The sequence below is a fragment of the Rhinolophus ferrumequinum genome, chromosome 6 (genome assembly GCF_004115265.2).
Source record: "Rhinolophus ferrumequinum isolate MPI-CBG mRhiFer1 chromosome 6, mRhiFer1_v1.p, whole genome shotgun sequence".
Classification (NCBI taxonomy): Eukaryota; Metazoa; Chordata; class Mammalia; order Chiroptera; family Rhinolophidae; genus Rhinolophus; species Rhinolophus ferrumequinum.
The window spans coordinates 97,316,016-97,342,891 of NC_046289.1; the positions used below are offsets into that span (position 1 = coordinate 97,316,016).

At 51.1% G+C, this 26,876-nt stretch overlaps 1 protein-coding gene across 3 annotated transcripts; it reads right to left on the reverse strand.

Moving 5' to 3' along the window:
• Positions 1-737: 737 nt before the first annotated feature.
• On the reverse strand, positions 738-26,754 carry PKM (pyruvate kinase M1/2). Of its 3 annotated transcripts, none has more exons than XM_033107423.1 (11): positions 26,532-26,754; positions 16,060-16,226; positions 15,391-15,482; positions 10,634-10,765; positions 10,006-10,192; positions 9,151-9,421; positions 8,497-8,647; positions 8,100-8,252; positions 4,346-4,512; positions 2,164-2,345; positions 738-1,463 (listed from the first exon to the last, which is right to left on the reverse strand). In XM_033107423.1, exons 2-11 carry the CDS (start codon positions 16,211-16,213, stop codon positions 1,357-1,359), a joined length of 1,596 nt encoding a protein of 531 aa, XP_032963314.1. In that variant the 5' UTR covers positions 16,214-16,226; positions 26,532-26,754; the 3' UTR covers positions 738-1,356. The 3 variants fall into 3 exon arrangements, with proteins under 3 accessions (XP_032963314.1, XP_032963313.1, XP_032963315.1); XM_033107422.1 differs by lacking the exons at positions 4,346-4,512; positions 26,532-26,754 and adding exons at positions 4,911-5,077; positions 18,365-18,473; XM_033107424.1 differs by lacking the exons at positions 15,391-15,482; positions 26,532-26,754 and adding an exon at positions 18,365-18,398.
• Between the last annotated feature and the right edge of the window lie 122 nt (positions 26,755-26,876).

Sequence of the window (26,876 nt, forward strand, 5' to 3'; positions counted from 1 at the left end):
TGGGAAAGACTGAAGTTGGCCAGGAAATCAACAGGGAAGCACAAGCAGAAGCGCTGAGATTGATGGGGATGTGACAAGGAACTGCACTGAGAATGGGACCAAACTTGGGTTCCTCTTTCTTGACTTGCGGGCCCCTTTCCTTCCTACCCCCACGACGTAAGGCTTGGTCCTTGAGTGGTCAGGAGAGGGGTAAGGTGCAAGCTCGATTCAGTTCCATTCCCAACCCTCCCTCACCTCCTTGACCCAGCTGTCATGCAGGGAGGGCATCGGCAAACAGAGGGGCACAAAGGGAGCCCAGGGCTGCAGTTGTTCTGGGAACAGGGAGCAGAAGCTGGTCTCAGCAGCCAGGTCTCATCCTAAATCTCCTTTAGAGGTCTCTACTGCATGAAGACCTAATGGAAGCACAGGGCACAGCAAGGGCTACTTTACTCCTGGTTTACCCACCAGAGTAGGAGGCAGAGGCCCTGTTGCCTTATCTTTGGTTCAAACAAGCCATTAAAACTTCCAGATGCAGGTCCTGTTACAGTCACAGTTGCCACAGGTCCCCAGAGTGCTGAAGGGGGTGACCTGTTCTCAAGATAGTCAGGTACTGCTTTCCCAGCACCTCTCCACCCTGGGGATAGACAAGATGGCAGGTGGCCCGAGCTGTTACTTGGGAGCCCCCACCAGGAGCCACGAGGCTCTTGCCTATCAGAAGCAGGGCTCACCACCCCCCATCAGAAAAGAGAGGCAACAGGTGCTTCAGCTGCTGTTTATTGACATACAGGTAGGCTCTATAGCAACAGGCCTGGAGGTGGCTGCAGGAGTGGGTAAACCAAGGTGGAGGATGGAGTGTTTGTCTGCAGCGACAGCTGAGTGGAGTGCAGGAACACAAGTGCACAGTGCACATCCAGGTGGGAGCGGGGCAGGTTGAGGGGGCTGGAGCAGCAAGTGAAGGCCAGGGCCAGTGGGCGGAAACTGGAACCACTGCCCCAGGCCCGAAGGCCCCTCTCTTGCTGGCTGTTTCCTGACCCCAGCCCAGGCTTCAGGGTTCTCTGAGTATCCATTTCTACAGGAACTGAACGGAGTGCACAAAGGAGGAGAAGCAGGAGCTGTTGCCATCTGTGTTAAGCTCTGGAGCCTCCAGTCCGGCACCCATGCTTCTCTCTTGCTTGGGTGGGGCCTTGAGATGGGCAGCCTGGAGCAGGGTCTTAAAAATAGCCGTGTTTCATAGAGGCATTAATCTTCCCTGGTGTCCCACCCCACCAGGGCCACACTACAGCCCCCATGTGAGCACTACAAGCATTGCTGGCCTAATGGATGGGTTGTGGGGAGGGGATGGGACGGACGGGGCTGGAGGAGGGGCTCTGGGGCCCATCACGGCACAGGTACTACACGCATGGTGTTGGTGAAGCCGGAGCCAGGGCGCCAGCCGGTCAGCACAATGACCACGTCTCCTTTCTTGAAGAAGCCGCGGGCCTTGCCTGGAGAAAGAGAGGGAGGCGGGTGAGTCAGTGCCAAGCCAGGCAGGTATGAACAAAGGACACAGCCCCACAGCCAGAGACAGCCAGCAGAGCCGGCTGACCATTATTTCCTTACACCACAAGGTGGCACCAGCATCACAGCCTAGGCAAAGGGGACGAGGGAGGCCCTGAGATTTTCCGTATCACTCAGATGGCAGAGTTGGCATGGACCTTTGGACATCATTAGTTTATACTCTGGAGGGTGGAGAGCCTTGCCCAAGGTCAGAACCAGCTGCTTCCTCTCTTCCCATGGCATCCTACACTTATAAGGATAAAGGCCACATCAGTACATAATCTGTGTGTGCCACCCCACAGTGCAAGAGCGCTCTCTGGCTAATTTTATTAAAGAAACACCGCAGTAACGAGAAGATGCCGGAGAATGGACAGCCCTGGTTGTCCAGGATCCTTTGCTTTGGGCTCTAGACTGGATGAGTGAGGAGAACTACGCTGCTGAGCCCCACAACTCAAAGGACCTCCTTACCCCCGGGCTCAGCACAGACTTCAGAGAAGGGGATGGAGGTGTCAGAGAACATTCCCAGTGAGGGCAGCCAGGGCTCCCGCACCCTAAGGTGCACACATCCCTTTTCCACAGGGTCCCAGAGAGCCCAGTGCTTGAGCACCCCCACCCTGCAGGCTCTAGTCCTTGCTCCCAGCCACGCACCAACATTCATGGCCAAGTTCACCCGGAGGTCCACGTCCTCGGCCCAGGCATCCTGCACTGGGTCCTTACACACCACAGGGAAGATGCCCCGGTACAGGTGGGCCTGGCGAGCAGTCTGGTGATTCCGGGTCACAGCAATGATAGGGGCACGTGGGCGGTACCTGGCCACCTGGTGAGCAGACCTGAGAAGGGGTAGGGGACAGGCAGAAGAGACCATTCAACAGTGTCCCGGGAGCCTCCCAGGAAGCCCCCCAGTGGCCTTCAGCCAACAGTTTACCCTCTAACCCAACTCACTATGCTAGCCTGAGGCTCTGGCCACCTCATTTCAGCGCCTGCTCCCTGGGTTCCTGTGGGAGTGGGGAGCTGCCCCCTACAGCTGGGGCAGTCCTTCTTCCTGTATCCTCCATAGCACGTCACTTTCCTTCGTAGCTATGCGACCCATTTGCCCTCCACCCTTCCTCATAGGCCAGGGCCCCAGGATCCTACTGACCCAGCCTGGTGGGTCTCACCCCTTTCTCTACATGGCCCAGAGCTGGCAGAACCCCTCTCTGAACTTTTTCGTTCTGGCCACCGGAGGCAGCCCTGCCCCAACCTCACCAGCACCCACTCCTCTTGCTGCTACTATGATTCCCCGAAAATAAGACCTAGCCGGACAATCAGCTCTAATGCGTCTTTTGGAGCAAAAATTAATATTAGACCCGGTCTTATTTTACTATAAGACGGGTCTTATAGCATATCATATATCATATACCAGGTCTTATCTTAATTTTTGCTCCAAAAGATGCAGTAGTGCTGATTGTCTGGCTAGGTCTTATTTTTGGGGAAACACAGTAAGAGCTACAAGCCAAGCAGCATGTGAACAGCACCTCACTCAACGTCTGCCAAGAACAGGAACAGAGCCTACCAGCCCCCCTGGAAATCTACAACCCAAGCCTTCCCTACTGCTGGGCCCTCTCCCCACCCCGTGTGGACCCCAGGTCCCTGAAAAGTCCCAGCAACTGACTGAGCTCTAGAGACGGAGACAAACCTGAGAATCTAAGTGAGGCAGGCTTAGCAATCTGGGTGCTACCCAAGAGGCAAGGCGAGGAGACCAAAGTGTTAGTGTGGGGGCTCTGCCTGTGAAGGCTCCTCTGGAAGGTAGGGGACCCTTTTGAAGCCCCAGTGCCAAATGCTTCCTTGAACATTGACATGTACACTTGTAGTTGCAGATGTGTCTCGGGAGTTGGGGAAGAGCGTGCAGGAGAGACTGTACCCCAGAAGGCAATCTATGAGGACACTCAACAGGTGTCAAGGAAACTTAAGCCATGTCACAGCTGAGAATGCCCTGCTTAAGGCCAGGCCTTCATACATGGTTTTCAGAGGGAAGCAAGTGCTGAAGTCAGGACAGGCTGCGAGTGAAATCCCAGAAGACCGGAGCTAAAAATAGGGAGACGGCACAGCCGGGACCTTTTCATAAAGGTCAGCACTGATGGCCAGAGCGCCTTACCCTGAGCACTCCGCTGAGGGAATCTGCACAGAGCTGCGTCTGGGCAGCCCCACCTGCTGCTCCTCTTCCAGGAAAGCCCCGCCGCCCCGTGGACAGTAGAGGAGCACACCCCACACCGGGAGTGAAGGATGATAACTCAACGTCCAGGACTAGGAAAGGATCCCAAGTCCACGGCTGAACACAGGCCTCAGCTTGGCTGCACGGCACCAGTGACCTTTCCTGGGCCAGGACCCACTCGTCTTGGGGGCTCAGGCACAGACAGGGACGTGTGCACCAACCACAGAGCACATCAGTGAACAGAACTAATTTTCCAAACTGAGTCATTAAAGAGCACACAGTAACCAGAGTAAGCAAAGCTGGTGGTCTTTTACTATTTTCAGGACCAGCTTTGAAATACCCAGCAGTCAGTTTATCTGCAGTTACGCAATGAAATCTCTGGTTCATCCTGAAGGTGTACACGTGCTTTGGCTCCACATGCTCCCCCTGCCTGGAGTCCTTTGGGCCCAGGGACGGGACTCCACTCATTTCTGGGTCCTGGCCTGGGGGCTGAGGGGCTCCTTCCCTGCAGGGTCCAGCAGCAGGCAAGGTCTTACCTTGGCTCAGTGCAATCTGAGCAGCGCTCAGTGCACTGCTCCCAGGACCCCCAGGAGAAGGTGCCACTGAGCAGGGCATTCCCAGGGCTGCTGCCACTCCTACCTGCCCGACTTGGTGAGGACGATTATGGCCCCACTGCAGCACTTGAAGGAGGCCTCCACGGCACCCACGGCGGTGGCTTCTGTGGGGTCGCTGGTAATGGGCGCCAGGCGGCGGAGTTCCTCAAATAATTGCAAGTGGTAGATGGCGGCCTCTGCCTCACGGGCAATCTAGGGGAGCAACATCCGTCCAGAGGGACGACAGGGGGGACAGCGCTGTCAGAGCTGTGTCACAATGGAGAGCGAGGGGAGGGGTCGCACAGACAGCTGGTGAGGAACATGTCCCTGACTGCGAAGGCCAAGAGGAACCCAATCACTGAGGTCCTGAGCTGAGCAAGATCAAGACTCACAGGACAGTCCTTCACCAGGTACCTGTGACACCACATGTGCCTACCGAGCTGAAGGACCCTCTGGCCCTGCCCTGCCCTGAACTCCCTGGCTGGCTCCTGGAAGATGAGAGAAGAGGCTGAGGCCAGGCCTCAGGTGCAGGGCTGGCCCCTGGCTGTCTTCCGAGCAGCTGGAGTAAGAGGCTGGTTATCCTACAGAGTTACCTGCCCTCAGGGCCCTACCTGCCAGACTCCGTCAGAACTATCAAAGCTGCCGCTAAACACTTATAAGAAGCCTGCACGCTGCCCATGGCCATGGCCTCCATGAGGTCTGTGGAGTGACGTGAGCCTCGCACAAGTTCTTCAAACAGCTGGCGGTGGAACATGGCTGCCTCTGCCTCCCGAGCTATCTGTAAGGTGTAGGGGGAAGGGAGGCAAAGAGGGAAGAAGGAGGGAAAAACAAGAGACAACAACATGGAAAGACAGAAAGGGGAATTAATCAGAGAAGGTAACCTTAGGTTAATTGGCTAAATCTGTCCTTCAGGCAGATGCAAAGAGGCAGGGTGACACAAGCCTGCTCAGGGATGTGGGGAGAATTTCCAGCATCAGTGCTGCTGCTTCTCCCCCAACAGAGGGGAAACTGGTTCTTCCGTTATGGACAGACTGATCGGGGTGGGGTGGAGGGAGACAGTATGGCGGCAGGCTCTAGCACCTCAGCATGGAAACGTGCCTAGGCGGGGCCCGAGCCACTCCCTGGCAGGACTTGGCCACGCTGCCTCGTGACACAGCTTACAGGAAGGAACAGGCCCCCGCCCTCACATGGCTGTCTGCCCCCATGCACTCACGGAGTGCTTGGCTTGGCTTCAGGCACAGGGCTGCTACAAGCCTTTCCAACGGCCCACCATGGAAATGCACTGAGCAGCACTGGAAAGCTGGGGTCAGACAAAGCCAAAGCCATGCGGCTAAACCGCATTCAAAGCGGGTGGAAAACTGGCCAACTTTCAAGGGTACACAAAACAGCCATGTGGAGACAGATGCCTGTGGAAGCATGCAGGTAAGTTTAACAAGACATCTGATTAAAATCAATGATTGAAAGTCATGGGAAAGCCACTGAGTTATTTACAGACCACCTGCTCAGAAAACACCAGGAATTATTAATAGAAAGAAAATTTAAGCTTTAGAGAATGACATTGCAATTACCAGCATCTTAAGGGAATGATGGATGAGGGAAGAATCAGTGACACCATCTCATTAATTGGACAGTATTAGCAGACATGAGGCAGGACTTACTAGGTTAAAGGATTTCTTTCTGCAAGAATGGAATGCGTGAAGCCCAACGGCTAGGCAACAGGACTGGGAACAGGAACTGGATCCTACCTGGCCCTGCCTAGTCCTTCGTTAGGGACACTGACCGCATCAGTTAGACAGCAGAGGGCAGAGAGCTGTTAAGAGAAGCTGCCGGCCAGGTTAACTAGGGACAGAGAGAGGAGAGGGCTGGACCCCGTACTTATCTTCTGAGCAGGGCCATGCCATCCCAGCCCTACAGCTAAGGTGTCCGTCTGCTATAGGCAAGCCTGGGGCATGAAAACACGGAAACAGAAGTGATAGCCCAGAGCCAGCTCCTCAGTCTCCGACCCCAGCCCCAGCCCCACAGGGAGACCCAGCGGATCTCCTGCTATGTTCAGGACCGAGCCCAGCAGGTCTGAGCTAACCTCAGGCTTTATTATATCATGTCCCCTCACCTAGAAACGGGGGCGACCTCTATCTCACAGACGCGCTGAAGATGACATCACTCTACACAGGGACTTACCAGACATTTAGTAACAGCGGTCTGTAAGTAAACGTGTCCCACTGAATTCACCTTACACACAGGCTCTGAGAGGCTGCGATTTGCCCAAAGACACATTCAAGTCCCCAGTCTTCCTGGTTCAGTAAATCACGTCAGGGCCACCCTCTCACCTGAGGCCACACATCCAAGCAAGGCAATTGGTAAGAGGGGATGTGTGGGGAGACCCATAAATGTACCAGCAGCCACTCTAGAGGTGACTGGTTCAAGGCCAACGGTCTCCCGGGAGAGACAGGACGTTCCTACCACTGGGGCCATATGAGAGAGAGCTCAGGGTACGACTGGGCATGACAACAGCAAGCCGTCTCACCAACAGGGTGGTACATCTGCCAGGGCCAGGGTACAGTCACCCCAGGACAGGACGGGTCTCTACCAACTTCATTATGAGAAAATCCATGAAGGATGCTGAGGGCAGCCCAGAACACATCTTTAGTCAAGACGTCAGTTCACCACTGAAAAAGTGTTCAATTATAAATGACGTTATCTTCTCTAGAAGCCATTTAAGCCGAATAATTGGACAGAGAGAGGAAAAGAGGAAAGGAAGACATTTAGTCTAGAGGTTCTTTTTGGGGCGCTGTTCTAAATTTGGGGGACTGCAGGGGAGAGGGTGTCACATAAAGGGCATGGTGTCCTTTGTTGACTGAAAGGAAACAGGAAGGTTAAAGAGAAACCATTTTCAGGTAAGAGACAAGTTCACTGAGCTACACATTATAAACACTGACCAAGGACTACTGTGGGGAAGTTCATTGGTAGCACTCGTTTTCCCAGGCATAACCCTGACAAGCTGATCCTTGTGTGAACTCTTTAGTAATCTCGGGAGCAGGAGCAGACAGGGCAGAGGAACTGAGCCTCAAGCCCCAAAGAGCAGCCAGGCACTGGGACATGGCCGAGCGCAAGAGCTTTGAGAAGCCAGCTCCGTAGCTCCGTGGGGAGAAAGAAGCGCCACCTACAGGACTCCTCCAGATGTTCTCAGACCAGGGCCAGCCAGGATACGCCACCCTCCCACCTGTCTCTATTTGTGGACCTGTCCCGTCACTTACACCGCATTTTTTAGTCTGGGACGAGTGCACAGCACAGCACGACAGGTCCTGCTGCAGGCACCATGCAAAGCCAGCTCAGTCAACCCAGGGCAGGCGTCAGCCTCCAGTGCAGGCCGACACCCCTGTCGGGGAGGCACCTGTCGGTGGGCAGGTGGGGAGTCCAAATGGAAGCCCAACAAACAGGATGGCCGGGCGCAGGAGCCCTCGGCTTTTCTCCAGAGTAGGGCAAAGATCCTCTGGACTATCCAGAGGAGGAGGTACAAGTAAACCAGTACTTGAGCCAAGGGAGAGAGCCAGAAGTGCATTAGGCTACATCGGATGGAGGAGGACGCCCCCAGAACAGAAGGAAATAGGAGAGGGAGTGTGGGCAGGGAAGGCAGACAGAAAAAAACAAGACACACCCCCACCCCACGGCAAACACCTCCTCATTCTCGTGACTTGGACAATGATAAAAGGTGTGGGTGCAGAAGCCTAGGTGTGGCTCTGAACCAGAGCGTGCCTCCAGCCAAGCCCGGGCCAGGGGATGGGCAGGCCCCAAGGACTCACCAGGTGCTGCATGCGCACAGCCTCCAGGGGGTAGTCCCCCTTGGCCGTCTCTCCAGACAGCATGATGCAGTCGGCTCCGTCCAGAACTGCATTGGCCACGTCACTGCCCTCAGCCCGGGTGGGACGGGGCTTCTTGATCATGCTCTCCAGCATCTGGAAGGGGACAGAGCATCAGTGAGGCGTGGCCTGGGCTGTCTTTAGGGACAAATGACTGCACACTGACTCCCTGGATGGTGTGTATGTGCAGAGTACGGCTTTGTGTAGGTGCATGGAGGAAAATGAGTGTGAGTGAGTGAGTGTGTGTGTGTGTGTGTGATACGGGGAAGGTCCATGGGAAGAAACCAGGCAGCCTCTAAATCTCCCGAGCAAGCTCCTGTGCGTGAGGAGGGGCACATGCCTGCGTGGCACAGATGACAGGCTTCCCCGCTCGGTTGCAGCGCCCGATCATCATCTTCTGAGCAAGGAAGACCTTCTCTGCAGGAATCTCAATGCCGAGATCACCACGGGCCACCATGATCCCGTCGCTAGCTTCCAGGATCTCATCAAACCTGACAGAGAAGGTGGAAAGACAGGTTATGGGAACAGGGTGCAACGCACAGTGATGCCAAGGAACTCTTCCTGGGATTCTGACTTGGCTGTCCTGCTGCAAGGACAGGATGCTATCACCATGATGTCACTCGCCATGGGTGCACAGAGGTGATGGGGTGTGCTAGCCTCCTCAGTCCCCCAAAGGGGCCCGGTTCAGACTGCTGGGTTCCTTTAGCACTAGTACACACACTGCACTGGGGAGAAGGTGAGGTCTCCTCTCAAATCCCACAGGCCCATTTCTTCTCCACCTGCCTTTTCTGAGGCCCCTCCTGAGGTCTCTGCCAACTCCACCCCAGTCAACACTTCCATGGCAGAAAGGGAATCTGAGGCCTGCTGACAGCTCCCAACACGAAGGTCGTGGCCTCTTCCAGCCAAGGACACCCGAGGGCTGCTCCTTGAGGATGCCTCCTCCTCCTTGCTGAAGGCAAGAGCACAGAGCTGGGCAGGCGCTGGGGACGCTTACCTCCGAACTCCCTCGTGATTCTCGATTTTGCTGATTATCTTGATGTTCTTTCCTTTTTCTCCCAGGACCTTCCTGACTTCATGCACATCGGACGCCTTGCGGATGAAGGACGCGAACACCATATCTACGTCCTGCTCTACCCCGAACTTCAGGTCCTGGATGTCCTTTTCTGACACGGCAGGCAGGTCCACAGCAGCCCCGGGGAGGTTCACACCCTTCTTGCTGCCCAAGGTGCCACCGTTCTCCACCTCCGTCACCAGGAAGTCGGCACCTGTGTGAGATGGAGTAGGTGGCGGGGGGCAGAGCGATGAGGGCACATGTTCTTGGCAGGAAGGGAAGTGGCAGGACGCCGTTGCCTCCCTCCTCACTACAGTGAACTGTGTTAGGCAGCTGCAGCCATGCTGCCAGGTCAAATCCCAGCCCACTAACTGTGTGACCTTGGCAAGTCAATTAAACTCTCTGTGCCTGTTTCCTCACTTGTTAAATAGGGATAACACCTACTCCTAGGTTGTTTTAAAATGTAAACAAATGATCATGTGGAATGTTTAGAATAACACCTGGCACTTATAGAAATATGAGTTATCCTTCCCAGACACAATGGAGGTCTGAATATACTCGTATCCTACTGAGGGATGGAGGAAGGAAGCGGAAAGCCCAAGTAGTGAGGATGGGTGCAAAGAAATCTTCTCATATGCTCCCCAAGAGCACCATTAAGCAGGACTGAAATCTGTTTTTGAGGATAGGAGATACAAAAGGAATTCCTGAGAATAAACTCAATCTTGCCGCCAGCCAAACAAGCTTCCTCTCTTCCTTGTGTCCAGGAAATTGAGAGACGGGAGCCAGTTGCAGACATACCTTTCTGCTTCACCTGCAGGGAAATAAGCCCGTCGTCCACATAGATCTTGCTGCCCACTTCCACCACCTTGCAAATGTTCTTGTAGTCCAGCCACAGGTTGTTCTCGTCACACTTTTCCATGTAGGCATTATCCAGAGTGATCTTGAGAGTGGCGCCTTTCTTCAGCTCCACCTCCGCCGTGCCACTCTGCAAACGAGACAGAAAGCCATGCGTCCAAACTGCCGCAGAGAAACGCTTGCCTCCAGGAAACAACACTCAGGCCTCAGCTGGAAGTAATAAAGCCTTTTCCTTCGGGAATAAATGACCATACCATCTAACTTAGTATAATTCAAGGAAATAACCCAAGAAAACCCTACAATGTTTTAGGTAAGCTATTTAAATGATTCAGGAAAGGAGACACATTTCTCCCCAAAGGTAGAGAGATTTGAAAGTAGTTTAGAGTGAAAAAGATTCCTGTGTGGTATTTTTCCTTAGGGAAGCAGATTAAATCAACATTTTTTACACTGATGACTAAGACCCTCCTTGAGAGACCTAAACTCTGAGGAACGTGGCTTCCAGCAGGGCAGACTGCTGAATTTGCCTCTGGGGCTCGTGCACCTTCCTTCTCGCTTCTCTCCGGATACTCACGCCTTTGATGAGCCCAGTTCGGATCTCAGGTCCTTTAGTGTCCAGGGCCACAGCAACCGGCCGGTAGAGAATGGGGTCAGAAGCAAAGCTTTCTGTTGCTGCGCGCACATTCTTGATGGTGTCTGCATGGTACTGGGGAAAGGAGGGAAGATGGTAAGCGCCCTCCCATACAGGAGGACCTAGCGCTGGAGCTGAAGCGGACCACTCAGGAAAGACCACCACCACCCTCCAGTCTCAGCACCATCCAAGCATTGAGTACTCCACCTGCTTGTTTCAACTTCCTTGGCTCCACGCACTCCTGCCATAGCACTAATGCACTCTGACGGCAGATCTGAGAAACTTTTTAGAGTACTGCCACCAAAAACCAGTAAAGGTATGAATGTAAACACATCTCAACAGAAAAGAAAGAAGCCTGTGTCCCTTCAGCTGTTCTCTTTTCCCCAGGACTCATTAAATAAAGCAGACAACAGGAATGAAAGGCTCAGGCTTGTGTTTCGGTAATACTGGTCTGGCAATCAGTGTCAGATGCTGATAGATCTGGTAATTCTGAGCCTTTTCTCTATTGATTCCAGCTACAATTCAAACTCAAGGTTATTTACTTAAGCTAACACTGGCCGAAGCTAAACAAACAGGGACCTCCTTTGCTAAGGTCATGCAGGCCTGTTCCACAATTACTTTCTAGAGTCCGATTAGACAGAAGTGGAATAGGGAAAGATGGGAATATACCTTTCTCTGAACTAATTGCCCGTTGCTATTTCTCACTTGTCACAAATCTTGACTGCAATCTTCTCTCTTAAACCGTTTCTCTTTTTCCATTACTGTTAACTTAAGGCCAAGATGTCAACAGTTCTTAAACAGTGTAATCAATATGACATTGCTGATAACAGAAGCACCCAGTTTGGCTTTGTGGGCCTCGTCCTTTCCCTGTTCCTGTCCAGAACAGCACTTGCGAGGAGGAGGCTGCAGGGGCAGCTGAGCCAGAGCTTCATTCTCCACGCATGGCGTTGCCTGAAGCTTACAGCTAGATCTCCAGGTCGTAATTCAGGCATACTCTATAAAGAGGACCATCGCTTGTTTTATAGAGGTAGAGGTTCTTACTGTAAGTTATGAAAATTTCTTTCTACTGCTGATTTGCAATAAAAAATTTTGCAATAAAAATCGTACAGAATAGAACATAGAAATAGTTTAAAGGACTGGGTGTTGAGTACTGTCAAATGCTTTTTCCTCAGAGTTGATGTGAGCAAAAGAATACATGAAGTAATTAGAACAGAGATGGGCACATAGTAATTATTTAATAAATGTTATCTATTATTATCATCTTATCTTACAGCAACCACGCTACTTAATCCCAGTGTGAACTGCGTGTCCCTAGTACACATTTACTTGGTCCTGGGTCATAACTTTAATACATGGCTGGATTTGGACTTTTAAAATTTTATTCATGCTTTCTGCATCTTTCTAGTGAGTCTGGTCTAGTGTACTAAACTCTAGTACTAACATGTCTGGTTTTGGTACTGTCCTCGTCTCATCTTAGTACCTACCTATCAGGGTATGTTGGTTGCAAAGAACATATGGGGAAGATTTCTGTACTTTTCTAGGCACTGGCATCAGAGTAACAAAAGATTAAATTAACTCTTCCTTGATGGAGAGACATAATTCAGCCATCAAAATCATTTGGGCCTGGTGTTCTAAGTGGAGGTAGATCTTCCAGTCACTTTTTCATTTTCTTAAGCTATTAGTTTATTAACATTTTCTACTTCTTAGACAATACTCAATTTCATTTCAGTTTAAAGGAATTAAAGTGTAAATCTCTTTATGACTTAAACTCTTCTAATGTATAGGAAATACCCCCTTTTCTACTCAATCTTTATATGCCATCCTTGTCCTTGACCAGGCTTGCCAGTAGTTTCTGCTTTACTGTTTTGGTTTTTTTTTTTTTTTTGGTCCCCAAAGAACCAACTAACTCTTAGCTTAATTTGTTGAATATGCTTTTAAATCAATTCCTTTCCTTCACTCTTTTAAGATTATTTTTCCCCCTAGTGTTTTGAGTTAAACATGTATTTATTTCATATACTTTCACTTGTGCTTTCTGACAATTGCATTTAAGTTTTCTGATTACTATGTTAGACTTTGTTCTCAATATCCATAAAGATAAGTCAGAGAATATGATCTATATAATTTCTACTTTATGAAACTTGAGGTCTTTTTGTGGCTCAATATATTTTTGAAACAGCGTTTTAAATAAACACGCGTTTTTAGTCTTAGAGACATAAAGTAGTATAAACATCCCAGTTAGCTTAGTAGGTATTCTATTACTCAAATCCTGTCTATTATAGTCATCTTTTGGTACATTTCTGGGAGGGGTACTGAAGTCTCCCTCTATCCCTGGGGTCTTGTTGGAAGGCTCTAAACTTGGTCAGTCAGTGTTTCTGGCCAACATGGCATAATGGGACTACAGGTGCAGTAAAAACACATCTTGCCCATGTGAACTGACAAAGGGGGGAGCTAGGAACACTGCGGTGAAGCTGGCAAAGCGCAGGCAGTGCATGTTCCTCTGCCAGAGTGAGGGAGAGAAGCAATGTCAGTGTTCCGTGTAGAAGAGTGTTCAAAACTGTCAAGAGCTGTAAAAGTATGTCCCAGCCATTGGTTAAGAGTCCTGACACGTAGTCAAACTATAACATCACATTATATAATATTAGAACAATTTCAGATCAGCTTCCAAAAGCCAGATCCCAGGGGCAACATCATCCTGGTCAAAAACCTCAAAATAAACCCAGCAGAGAGACTTGGGTTTTTTTTTGTTTTTTCAACACCAAGCCTAACCTGGGATTGAGTTAAAGCACAGATTATCTCCAAATGCGTCTGTAGTTTAAAAAGACCCAAATCCCCCATCAGGGTGCAGCAGACACCACGTGTCCTTCCTCTGCCATTTCAGAGCTGTGCGGTGTTACTTTACTGGATGGAAGAGGCGATAAAGCCTAGTTGAAGGTCAGCTTCTTAAAATCTACTCCTGCTCCTTCCCCTGCACACAGGAGACCGTGGCACACTCCAGCAGCAGGGACCAATAGTGAACCCATCTTGAGTGATGTCTTTAGCTTGCTCTTTGGGCTAAGCTAACACTGCGGTAATTCCTGGCGACTCCTGCTGAGGACCCCCCTGCCTTTGGAAAATTACGGACGCATCTGAACCTGCCTGAGGCGCCTGCTGAGCAGTTCCTCTGAACTTGGTCAGGCCCCCATGACATTTGGTGGCTGGTCACCTGCCAGGCCATAGGCTGTTTATGGAAAATGGGTTAGGGAACTTATGAAGAGTCTCATGTTTCCAGAAAGAAGGAATTCACCTCTTGGACTGCATTTCCTGAGGCTTTATTTTTAGTCTAAACACCAACTTCCAAATGCCAGAGGGCAGCCCTTTGCCACCTGCCCTTACAGGGTGGCACTTCTTTATTCTGATCAGAGAGTACAGAGTCAACAGTGGGGAAATTTGCCTCATCTATTCCTCCTCTATCAATGCCAGTGTGAAATCCCAGGGCCTGGGGTTGAGCCTGAAGGTTTTGAAAAGGCACTATCGCTCAGGGAGCCCCCAAAGTCCTCAAAGTAAGTTTGTTCTGAACTTGGGAACAAAATAGGAACGGAGGACTTCCCAATAGCTGCCACCTGGTCCTTGGGTGAGGCCTCTGTCCGCAGGTCAAGTCAGCTGGTAAACGGCCCCAGCACTAATAGATTCCTACCCGGCTCCTGGGGGAGTGTTGGCTTTAGTTTATCTTTACGTTCCAGCACCCCTGGGAAGAGAGAGGCTGGGAACACGATGCTGACGAAGAGGGCTATTAAATGCCAGAGTGTTAGTGCATTCAACTCAGTCCTTAACTCGCCACAGTGGAAACGCTTCTCCTGGGCCTGCCCAGTTATCTTGGGTCTAGACTAGGCCAGAATCAATCTGCAGGGTGATCTTTTTTTTTTTTTTTTTTTTAAAGATTTTATTGGGGAAGGGGAACAGGACTTTATTGGGGAACAGTTTGTACTTCCAGGACTTTTCCAAGTCAAGTTGTTGTCCTTTCAGTCTTAGTTGTGGAGGGCGCAGCTCAGCTCCAGGTCCAGTTGCCGTTTCTAGTTGCAGGGGGCACAGCCTACCATCCCTTGTGGCAAAATTGTGGTTGAGAGGACACGCTCCAACCAACTGAGCCATCTGGGAGCTCAGCGGCAGCTCAGCTCAAGGTGCCGTGTTCAATCTTAGTTGCAGGGGGCGGAGCCCACCATCCCTTGTGGGAGTTGAGGAGTTGAACCGGCAACCCTGTGGTTGAGAGCCCACTGGCCCATGTGGGAATCAAACTGGCAGCCTTCGGAGTTAGGAGCATGGAGCTCTAACTGCCTGAGCCACCGGGAAGGCCCCTGCAGGGTGATCTTTTGATTCATCACTGCAATATGAGCGGCTACAGAAACCCAGGGGTAGGCGTGTCAAGCAAACCCTGAGGCCAGGGCACTTCATGGCTTTGAGGGGTTTCCAGGAGAACCCTTCCACTGTCCCTTGTGGGGCTAATGGTAGCACAGGTGTGCGGGGGAAACCAAGAAGGTCTTCTTTGCTGAAGGAGAGTTAGCCAGTTGAAATGGCAAGTGAGGGAAAGGAGAGCAGGGAGAGGCTAGTGAAGGCCACCTTCCCATTGGCTGCAAACCCCACTCTTTCTGGCCTGGTCCACTATGGCTGCATCCCCAGTTTCCTACAAGCCATCCCAGTGGCCCAACGGGCCAGCAGAAGCTCACCTCGTGAGTTCCATGAGAGAAGTTCAGACGAGCCACGTTCATTCCAGACTTAATCATCTCCTTCAACATCTCCACTGATCGGGAAGCTGGGCCTGGTGAAAAAGTTTTCAAGCCCTAAGTGTTAATTAGTCAAAGAACGATTAACACTTTAAGTGTACTTAAGTTTAAGGAACTCTTGATATTTTATTTTGTCCCCTAAACTTTTCCTTCATTAAACAGCTCAAAATTCTTTCAAAAGCCATATACGTGGCTATTATTTACTGACCGACTTTAGAGACAACGTCTATTTCTTTCAAATTCTACAGGCTCCATGTCACCAGGAAAGCCTAGGGAAGGTTTGATCAGCCCCTCTTCGTTCTCTCGGAAGCCCAGCCACACATCCCACCATAGACTCTTGGTTGCACAGCGCATGTTAAAAAAGATCTTTCCTAGGTCTGTGAGATGCTCCTAGAAGGATGTGCTAAGGAACACACCCTCTAAATTCAGCCTTTAGCAAAAAACAGAAAGCAAAACTAATTCTCTACTGCAATTTCCTCAGACCTAAGTTCCCGTAAGAATCTGTGTAGAATCTTCCTCAGCATCCATTTTGCTGTCTCTATTTAGTCTTTTAAGCAAAACAGTCCACTGGCACGTGAAGCCCCTGTGCGGGGCCGGGGCACAGCCACTCACCGATGGTGCAGATGATGCCAGTGTTGCGGGCGGTGATGGGCGGCGAGTCGATGTCCAGACGGCACATGTGCTCCAGGAACGTGTCGGCCACGGCCGCGTGCAGCTGCTGCGTCTGAATGAAGGCGGTCCCGACATCACTGTGAGGCTTTGCCATGGCTCCTGAGGTCCTGCGTCCGGGGGAATTGAAGACAGTGATCAACCTGCGAAGCCCCGTGGTGAAGACACCGCTTGGCACAGGAGGCTGTTTCCTGCTCACATGTGAACTCAGGAAGCACGCTCTGTGCACACGCCATGGGGAGCCCCGCACGCTCGGGCTCTGTGGGTGCTCCTCAGGGCAGGCAAAGGGCTCACGGGGCCGTGAGCGACGGAAGGACCGTAAAGAACAAGTTAAAACCTCGTACCCAATACATGTTCTTCCCAGGCATCCACTGTAAGCAGACCTCCCTCACAATGAATGGGCTAATTTCTACCTTGACAGCAGCTTTCCAGCTAATCCTATAAATAACATCATTTTACATGCACCGAAGGCGCTTTCTCAAAAGGAAGCTGTAACCATCTTCCAGTGATACAAACAACTGACTCCTAATTTAGAACTTGGGTAAATCCAGATCTTTGTATGAAAAGTTTTCCCACAGCTACAAACACCTGCTATGGAGTGAGTGGGGCACCCATATTGCCTCTGAACAATCCCACCCAAACCCAAAGTGACGTCCTGGTAAGTGAAGACACACAGACCTCCTAGGTCCAGAATCCCAGGTTTTCACTAACCCAAAGCACCACATAAATTCATTCCTCGACTCACCCTAGGCCCAAGTAGGTCCCAGCCCACTGACGGGCAATAAACACCACTCCTTGGACAGGAAGCAAAGTCCAACAGAACCCTGAATGCAAAATATTTCGTCCCAGGAGACTGTACCTAAAAAATACCTGCTTTTTTGGTCAGGACTTCAGGATGTGCAAAGCACAGTGCATAAAACCAAGGACGACCACAACGGCACAGGTCTGATTCCAAAATTATTACAACTTCATTTACAACACGAGGAGATTAAGGTTACTTGTGGAATCTTTCCCCTAACTGATTTTCCGATGCAGCATCCCGATTCCCTTTCTAAGTCTGACAAGCACACCACCCCCAGTGACAAAGACCATCCGTTCCAGGTAATTAACCAGCCCGGGTCACAATCCTGACAACTGTCCTGACCTTTACTTTTCTTCTTTACTGACTTACAACTAAACTCACTCAGCCGGTTAGTTCGCTGATTTGAGACAAAGAAGTGAGAAGCTTCTGGCCAGTGCTCTGAAAAACTGTCAGGTCAGGGTGTGAGCAGAAACTTGACACTCCTCCTCAGAAGGCTGTCCCTTTCCTCAAGTTCTCGGACCAAGGGCCATTCCTTCTAAAACACTTGAGCCTAAATGCTGCAGCCCAGGCTCAGGGACAAACCTCACTTTAGCACTGTCCCACCTCCTACTAAATCTCGGGGCTCCAAATCATAAAACCCTTACTCCTTCTCCACCCCTGATTTGTGGACTCTCTGGGTGGCTCGAGTAAGCATACATCTAAATCCATCTGTCATCTTCAAGAAGTCTGGTAAGAGCCCAAAAAGCTCTGTGACCAGGTGTGAGCAAAATTCCTGCCAGCTATTGACAAGGATGGCTACAAGTCCTCAACTACAGAATCTGAAACTTTAAAATGGGGAAACAAGATACCGCCTCACTACTCCACATGGCAAGTGCACAGTCCCTCCCAATGTGCATTCCCCAAATGACGGCCACCCTCTCCTCCGTGACCTATGTTGTTCTGGATCTCTAAGCATCTAGCACTTGGAGGGATTCTGGTGTCGGCTGAATGACCTTTCAGTGTATCTTAATGTCTCTCTGTCAGAAGCAGAGTTGTACCTCCAGTCCCCACTCCCCAAATCTGAGAACTTCTGAATCACTGGCTGGGTGGCCTCGGCAGCCAGAGTCCCTTTACCTGCACTCACATTTGGGGCGGGGCTTCTTGCATTCCCGCAGAGCACCAAGCCGGGTTTAGGTAAGTCTGGCTGTTAGGGGAACATTCCTGAGGAGACGGTACTCGGTGGAATACAATGTCAGCTAGAACACTAAGGCCTTGCTGTGGCCTCCAGGTGGAGAGAGCGCCGCCCAATCCCAGGACCGTGTCGTGAGCCAAGTAAGACCTGAATAAGTGGGTAGTGGAAACGAACCCCACTCTTCTCAAAAAGCATCAGCTGGCTCTTGATTAGACCTGAGACATTAGGGTCCCCTTGCAAAGACCTGGCTGAGGCCACTGATTATCGGGTCATACCTTGTGTTCTCTGGGCTTGGGCTTCCGGTGACATAGTGCTTTTTTGGCTCAGGGTGGCTCCTTGGCCCCACTTGCAAAGACTGCTTGGAGCTGAGTAAGCTTTTCCCTGCAGAGCTGTACAAGGATTAAAGTAAGAGCTGAGTGTAACTAAAGCTCTTTGGGGTATGGAAAAGTTACCTTACAAACCAGGTATCCAGGCGGTAGCTGTTTCCAGAGATTAAGCTGTGTTACAAAGAAAAACAGAGGCCTCCCAAGGAAATACCAAGAATCTGGTCCAAAAAATTTGCAGGTAAAAGTGAGTTCTTACTGGCTCCTGTCCGATGCTTCCTCCCCTTCCCTAGCACCCAAAGATTGCTTTCCGTCTAGTCTCTCTAAACCTGTGGTTCACTAACATTTCACTATGCTATATAAGAATCTGATCCCTGCCCCTTTTAGGTGGAAGGGACACTAAATTAAACATACATAAAAGACTGGAAGGCTATCTACTAAAATATTAACATGTTACCTGGGTAGTAAGATTACAGCAAATTTTTTTCTTCTTTACTGATATGAAATATTTTTGTAATAAGAAAAAATTACGAATACACCTCTTCCAAAAAATGATATATTTACAAGCATCCTGGTAAAAGTGTTGAAATCAAAACCAATGTGAAGCTCCCAGTTCCAATAAGCAGCTCTATGTCCTTCGGGAATACTCTCTAAACAGGCAGAGGTGAGATGGTAACACGTCTTAGGACCTAGGTCACATCTGGAGTTTCAATGGCTTAAGAAAGTCAACCTTGATGCATTCAACCTCAACGCAATGAATGAATGAATAATACAGTCCATAGGACAATTCAGTGCCCAAAACCTCTTAGTTATGTGCCCAAATCCTGCACATTTTTTTTCCTATTTAGCCTGTCCTCGGGCTTCACAGGAAAATCTTTGCGACAAGGGTGTTTTGGTACATAAGAGCTGCCTCCAGGAACAGGAGATGCCATCAGCAGATACAATTAATTATATCGGGCTCAAGCACTAACCCTATTTCACCATGTCGAGTTAATTCTGAGGTTTACAAACGCTGATGCTGTGTTCACCCAGCCTGTTAAGTACAGAAATCACAAGTGAGAATGTTTGGCATTTGAGTGGAAATACATACAAGCAATCAAAAGCATGCTTGTGGGGTGGCCGGATAGCTCAGTTGGTTAGAGTGCGAGCTCTCAACAGGGTTGCTGGTTCGATTCCCGCATGGGATGGTGGGCTGCGCCCCCTGCTACTGAAGACTAAAAACGGCGACTGGACTCGGAGCTGAGCTGCACCCTCCACAACTAGATTGAAGGACAACGACTTAGAGCTGATGGGCCCTGGAGAAACACACTGTTCCTCAATATTCCACAATAACATTTGTAAAAAAAAAAAAAAAAAAAAAGCAGCTTGTCAGCAAGTCGGCCCAGACCCCTACATGGTCTCAGTAAGTCCGTCAAGCCCTCCAAACCTGAGACGTCATGTTTCGTCCCTGGGTCATCAACCAGTCTCTCCTGCCGTCTCCCAGGTCTTCCTCGAGTCTCTTTTCCTGAGTATACGCTGCCCATGCCACCAACCACCTACCTAGAGTTCTGCCTAAAACAGGCTCCAGACCCTCCCCTGCCGGCCCAGCACAGCAGGCTCAGCCCTGGAGGTTCAGGGCGGGTCTCTGGAGAAGCGCCCCTCCCTCAGGCTAGCCGTTTGGACAGTGCCAGCCAGGACATGCAGCCCAGCCCATGCCAGTCTGACTCACGACTGCATCCTCCTCTCGGGAGGCACAGACATGCAGAGCCAACCTCCGGCCAGCAGAGCAAGCTCGGCGTATCCACTGCCGGCGGAAAACACCGTGCCCAGGTCCAGGAGCCTTATTCTCGAGCCTGAGCCCCTGCAGGAGCATCTTCCTCAGAGCCATTTCTCCTCTGTGAGAAACGAGACACCACCAGAGCCTCAGTGTGGCCAACGGGCGTCGCAGCTCAGCTCCAGGTGCACCCATTCCCACCTTTCCTTTCTCAAGGGCTCCCACTTCTCTAAAACTATAGTTTCTGTTATACCTCTCTTCAGAAACTAGTGGGGGGTGAGGGGACTCATAAAGAATACCCGACATGTCACTTTTAGAGCCAGTACTGTTGGCATGCTGTTCTGGGGAAGATTCACGCTTCACTCCACCAATTCTTTCACAAAGACCCACATCATTCTGCCCTAGTAAACCAGCCTGGCCTACGGGCCTGTATGGGCACAAAACAATTTTTAACGAGCCAGGGCTCTCTGTACCCATTTTGTGCTGATGGCAACCTCACCACACAGAGTAACCCAATAACGATGGCACCTGATGCCCACAATTGTATTCCTTGCTCTGACATCAATTTGCTACTTAAGTCTCCAAGCCAGCACGAAGGCCTTTCAATTCCCAAATCTTCAGAAGGTCAGCATCCATTAGAAAGTTTGCATCACAATATGCTGGACCAGGCACTCAGGCCAGCCTGCTTCCTAGGCGCTCTCTTCCAAGATGGTGGAGCAGGGAAATATAATTCCAAAGACTGGCCTCCTCTATGATCAAAACAAGATCCAAGCACGTGCCGGGCCAGCCACAGAACCTGGCAGGGTCTGGAGGGAATGGCTGCATTCTGATGTCCTGTTAATGAAAATGGTGTATTGGCATATGGAGTGGGGAATGGATGGAGGATAAGCAACTTTTAGCTGAGATGTGAATCTGAAGTCCACTCCACCTTCAGCAGGCCCCGTAACAGAAAGCAAAGTCTGGTTTGCCTGGTAACACAAAACAAAACGAGCCCATCTGTACGTTCAACTAAAATTCCCTTGCACTTTCATTTCTTCAAGGCTACAGCTAAGTGACTTACACCTTACAAGCAGGAGTCTAAGGTCCTGTTTCAAACTAGAGTGCGGAATAGGACACAGAGCTGATACTGAATGGGCCTACCCACCCCCCAAAAAAAGGACCAGTCAACTCCAGGGCAGGAAGTGCCAACTCAGAGAAACCTCCATGTCCTCAGATGCCAAAGACTTCCTGGTTTGAGGGCAGATGTTCAGAGCAGAGAACGGGTTTCAGCCTGAAGGAGGAAGTCTGAAGGAAGCTTTTGTGTGGTGCCTCTTTACTAAGCTTAAAATAACGAGGTGGTGCTTCTGGGCATGATATTCATACTCTGGAGGCAGCAAGGGACCTGGAACCCTGGTTTAGGGTCCTTCCAAGTCAGGTACAAGCAGGCTGGAAGGTGGTCTCAGCAAAGTGAGGCTTTGGCTCAGCATTTAAAGGAGGAGCGGCCCTGCATCACAGCTGGAGGGAGAGGAGGGGGGTGGAGGGGGGCAGGGCAGTGCCAGCTCATCCAGAGCACTGACCTAGTTAGTCTGACCGGTCTCCTTCACAGGTTTGCTTCTCTTTTGTTTTGAATTAAAAAAAGAAACATTAACATCTGGATTTCCACCACCCAGAACTGACCATCAACATTCAGGCAGATTTTTTTTCAGACTTTTAAAAAAGTACAATTTTACAGTTTATTTTTTTCTCCAACCCCAGACCTTCAGCCCTTTCCACACCCCTTCAAGAACTTTGACACCCAACCCCTGTCACGAATTTTGTAGCCTTCCAGTTCATTTAAGTGTGTCCGTATTTATACTGAACCCTAAGGTATACTTAGTTGTTTTCTAAAGTGCCCTAAAATATCATTAAACAACTTGCATTTCCATTCAGCACATTTAAGATCTATCCAGCTGATATATATAGATCTAGTTAATTCATATGAACGGCTACACCGTCTGCTGCACAACTAGACCATTTATGTATTCCGTACTGGTTGGCCACCCCCGCCCCCGCCCCATTAAATCACTTTTCCCCCAATTTTCAATCTTCTCCTAGTACACGTCTCCCTGTGCAGGTGTGAGCTTCTGTAAATCCAGACATGGGATTGCCGGGCCATAGGCTATGCTTATTTTCTACCTTACTAAAATAAATATTGCTGCATTGCTCTCCCAAGCGGGTACGTCCATTTACAACCAAGCAGTAACGTCAGTGCTTGCCTTCCCACCTCTTTGCCAACACTTGATCCTGGCAAAGTTTTAAAACGTTTGCATCTGATGGGTGACCTTTGTGAATCTGCACTTTGAAATCGTAAGAAAAGAGGGATACCGCTGAGCAGGTCTCTACCTCCCTGTTTACTAGATCAAAGCTCCAGGGATCCTCCAGAATGCATGTAGTTTTTTCACATAACATGACTGACTCAGCTAACCCTTCACCTGACAGGGGAGATACCCGACGTCTGAAGTTAAATAAACAGGATCTGTCTGTAGGTTGATTAAAGGCATTTGGAAGGGATGGGCTCCTTTCAGAGAATCCTGCGGGCTGCATCAGTGACCACAGGCCTATCACAGAGGGTCCTGGACTCTCCCCCACCACAGTCCCTGCCTGACCTCCAAACGCAGCTTGCTGGCATCAGGAAAAAGGCTTAGAGCTCCCCAGGGGCTTTGCCTGAGGTCACAAGTGGGGGAGCGGAGTCTCAGAGGCCACCAGAGGTATTGCAGCGCGGCTCTCCTACGTGCAGACTGGCACAAACCACTGCAGGGGTGGGGCGGCACTGCTCGGTGGCCCAGACAACCTCCCCTTTTCAGCTGAGCAGACATAGCAGGATGCCAAAAGGCCTAACAGCGGCTGCACAGCACCGATCACCCACTCGAGCTCACCTTCCCCAAAACAGCTTCTTTGACAAAGCCCAGAGAATCAGACTATTCGTTTCTCTAGTCGAATGCTGGCTCTCAGGAGAACATGGACGTTCCCAGAAAGCATGGTGGTATTAAGAAAGGTCTTCATTTCACTCTATTCGTATCCATACCAGAAGCTGATGCTTATAGTGATGACGCAAAGTCCCATAAGACCTTTTACCAAACAAATCACCTACACTTCTCATAAGATTCTCTACAAAGTTGCAAGAAAACTCAGCTCCCGTGGGCAACTCATTCTTGTGGTGTACCAGTTACCTGGGATTTGACTGCGGACACTCAGAACAATTCAGGAATAACGCTAATGTCAAATGAGTCACTTTCCCCTACCTTGTTGTCAGTCTTAGCTACTGGCCAGGATAACACATCCTGACATGCCTTCAGAAAAGCTGAAGCAAATTAAAACCCATGCAGCGTGAGGCTGTAAAGCAAGAGGTGCTTTTTTTTCTACCTTCCTGCTCACAGACGTTTCCTCATTTCTTCCATTGCCTCAGCATTAAGAAATAAAACAGCTTTAAGAAATGAAAATTGCTTTTCCTGTGACTCCACATTGATGTCACAACATTCAAGGCACAGAAGCAACTCCCGTAAGGTTCTAGCTCTGTTTGGAGTCACAGCCATGAAATTTGCCAAGTCACCAGGGGCACATTTCTTAAAGATGCAATAACGCTCTTGGTTCAACTATGAATTCAACACTAAAATTATTTACTTCTAACACAGTGCTTACAATGAGAGTAGCTGTACTGGACAGGAAGAAATTAACACCCATATATTTTGCCTCAAGTCCAGTCACTCAGAAATGAGTTCAAAGACATTCTTTCATACCTTATTCAAGTCCACTACAGCCCTTATCCCATGAGGCTGCCATGCCCACTGCAGAAGGCGCAGACTGCATTACCAGGGTATAGGGCTGTGCCACACTGCACCTCAGCTCGTAGGGCAGCAGAGAGCCTGGGGACCTGGAACAACCATTTTTCACTTAGTTGAGACATTTTTAACTGCAGGAAATACATGCTTTGTTATTTGACTCACTGAAAGGGGAGAGGGGACTTTTTACACCTGCAAAGATTACATGTTTCCCGCTCACCTGATGAAGAGGATTCTCTCAAAAGCTGATACGTTGAGAGGTTCAGTCATCCTCCCCACAGACCTGGTGATGGGTTACCAGCCCCTCAGAACAGCGCCACTGCATTCCCAGCACCATCCTCAAACAACCAGAGGGCAAATTATTTGCTAACAATGCTGTTCCCCTAGGGAGTGGCCTCACCCTCAGTACAGCCAATAGAGGGTTAGTGCCCCCTGCCTTCAGTCCTAACTTCACACTTACCAGCTGGCTGAGCGAATCCTAGAACCCAGCTGGCGGGTAGGGAAGATTTCAGTCTTGGGGTTGTAAGTCTGTTTCCGCTTATAGCCAAACACCAAAGACTGAAATGCCCTCCCCTTCCTTTGTCTAGAGGTCCCCATTCTCAGGAGACCTGTTTGAAGTGCAGTTACAAAGTCACATTATTAGCTACTTTGTGAACACTGTACCAGGATCCCTGAGGGAATTGGTTTCCAGGAGATGTCTGGTATTTAGAGCCTGCCTCCAAAAAGGAACTGTGAGTGTGTGTTTGGGGATGGCATCAAGATTAACCCTTATGCTCAGTTACCTGTTAATTGTGCTCAGTGACTAAAAGAACACATTTAGAGGCATTTCTGCTGGACTTCTCGCCAGAGATGAGACACTACAACACACATACACCTAGATGCGTGCATAGAGACAAATCCTTTCAACAAGCATGAGGAAAATGTTACTCAGTTTACACATGGCAAACAGGCCCCGGGGCTGAAGGCCCTCCATCACTCCTGTCAGTATGAGTCAAACCTGATTCTAAACGCCTGTTGACACCTCCCAATGCCTCTATCCACCATACACCGACGTCACCTATCAGGTCACTTGCATAGCAGGGGATCGATGGCCTGGGTTTGAATGAAGCACACGGATAAGAAGCCAAGGGTGCCTTTAAATAACCTTCAGACCGCAGGTGCTTTCCTGCTTCTTCAAACCCTGTGTGATGCCACCCTGTGAGGCCTCCTGTCACCAAGCCCTCCCCAAGCAGGAAGGGCGTACCTGCCTCACCACACTAACCAGTGATAACTTCTACCGGTATGTTCGTCCTCTAACGAGGCTGTGAGCTCTGTGGGCAATGGCCAGTATAGTTATCCGGGTCTCCATCCCCCTCCCCGCAAACAGCTTCTGAACAGTTTTTATTGAGTGAAGGTGGTACGTGGCACCAACCACCAGACCTATTTGTCCGCTACCCACACCTACTCCCACCCACCCCGTGACCTCCGCGTTCTACAATCTGGGCGCATCTGTGAAGCAACGTGAAGCAGAGGCGAGGAGGCCTCCGCGCCGTACGGACGGCTGGCTGGCCAGGCCCGAGGTGAGGCTGGGCGGTAACGGGTCCGCAGGCCAGTCGTCCGGCGGGGCGGAGCGGGGCCGGTCCCGGGCGCCGGCTACTACGTGCAGCTCCGCCGCGGCGGGATGGAGCCCCGCCACGCTCCCGGAGCGAGCGCAGCGCCTGGGTCACCGCATCGAATCTGGAGCACCCAGGTGCAACCCTTTCTTTCCCTGCAGCCGGAAAGGCCCAGGGTTACGTAACCCGGGCCACCGCTGCATCCCGGGCCGCACCCGACCCAGCTCTGCCGGCCCGCAGACCACTGCCCTTCGTCGGTGACCCCGGACACGGGTTCCAGGAGTCGGAGACTGGAGCCGTGATGGAGACGGGGGACACGAGTTGGGGGGCGGGGTAGCAGTGGGACGAGACCAGATGGGCGGGGGAGGGGGCGTGAACGTGACTAGACCCGAGTGGGAGGGGCGAGGGCCGCACCGCGCAGAGAAGGATGCCGAGGAGCGGACGTGACCGGAGTGGGGGGGAGGGGCGGAACAAGCGCATGAATGGGGTAGCTGGCGGCACGAGGTGGGCACCGGGAACCTGAATGCGGGAGGAACGCGGAGGTTACAAGGAAAGCATCAGAATAAAGAGGCACGGGCAGGTGGAAGACGAAGGGCGAATGGATCAGTATTAAGGGGCAAGGGGAGGAGGCGAGCAAGAGAGCAAGGGGGAGGGAGGAGAGGAAAGGAGGTTCGGAGGGCATGTGGGAAGGGAGGCGAGGATCGCACCAGAATTGGGGTAGGGATCGAGGCAGGAGAGGATCTGGCTGAGTCATCTGACTTTGGAAGAAACAGGAGCTGGGGGCCTTGAAGAGCAGGCCCTAGGCGCGAGCAGCTTCTTTCTCCTCTCTCCCGACCCCAACCGGGTACAAGATGCCCAGGATCCCGCGCCGCCCCGGAATGGGTGCCCTGTGTGCGCAGACCGGCCAGATTCCGCACTAGCCGGGCGATGGAGCCCAGGTGGGGACGGATGGCTCAGCCTGTCTCCCTCCAGCTCACCTCCGGTGTGGTCTCGCTCGGGCTGCGGGTACACTGCAGAGAGGTCAGGAGGCTCTGCGCGCGTCGCTTCTGCGTGCAGCCGACTGCCTCAGCCTCAAGGTTATTCCGACTACAAGGCCGCCGCAATCCCTCCGCCGCCCCGCCCCCCACCCAATCCTGGCTCCCCGCTCGCCCGGCCCGCCCCCTGCGTCCCCGAGGGGAGCAGTCCCTTCTGTAGGAAGTGCGGCGGCGCCGGAACAGACAGTTAGGTTGCCCTTTGGGAAGGACTACATTCCGTGGCGGAAGGATACGGTACATAAAAATCGATCCTCGCACTCTGTGAGGAGCCAATGGGGAAGCGAGGAG

Coding starts and splice junctions, on each gene's coding strand:
- PKM (XM_033107423.1), bottom strand. CDS start 16,213: ATGGCAAAGCCTCACAGTGATGTCGGGACCGCCTTCATTCAGACGCAG. Junction 15,483..16,059: donor TGGCATCATCTGCACCATCG/GTGAGTGGCTGT, acceptor CTTTTTCACCAG/GCCCAGCTTCCCGATCAGTG. Junction 10,193..10,633: donor GAACTGGGCTCATCAAAGGC/GTGAGTATCCGG, acceptor TCTCGTTTGCAG/AGTGGCACGGCGGAGGTGGA.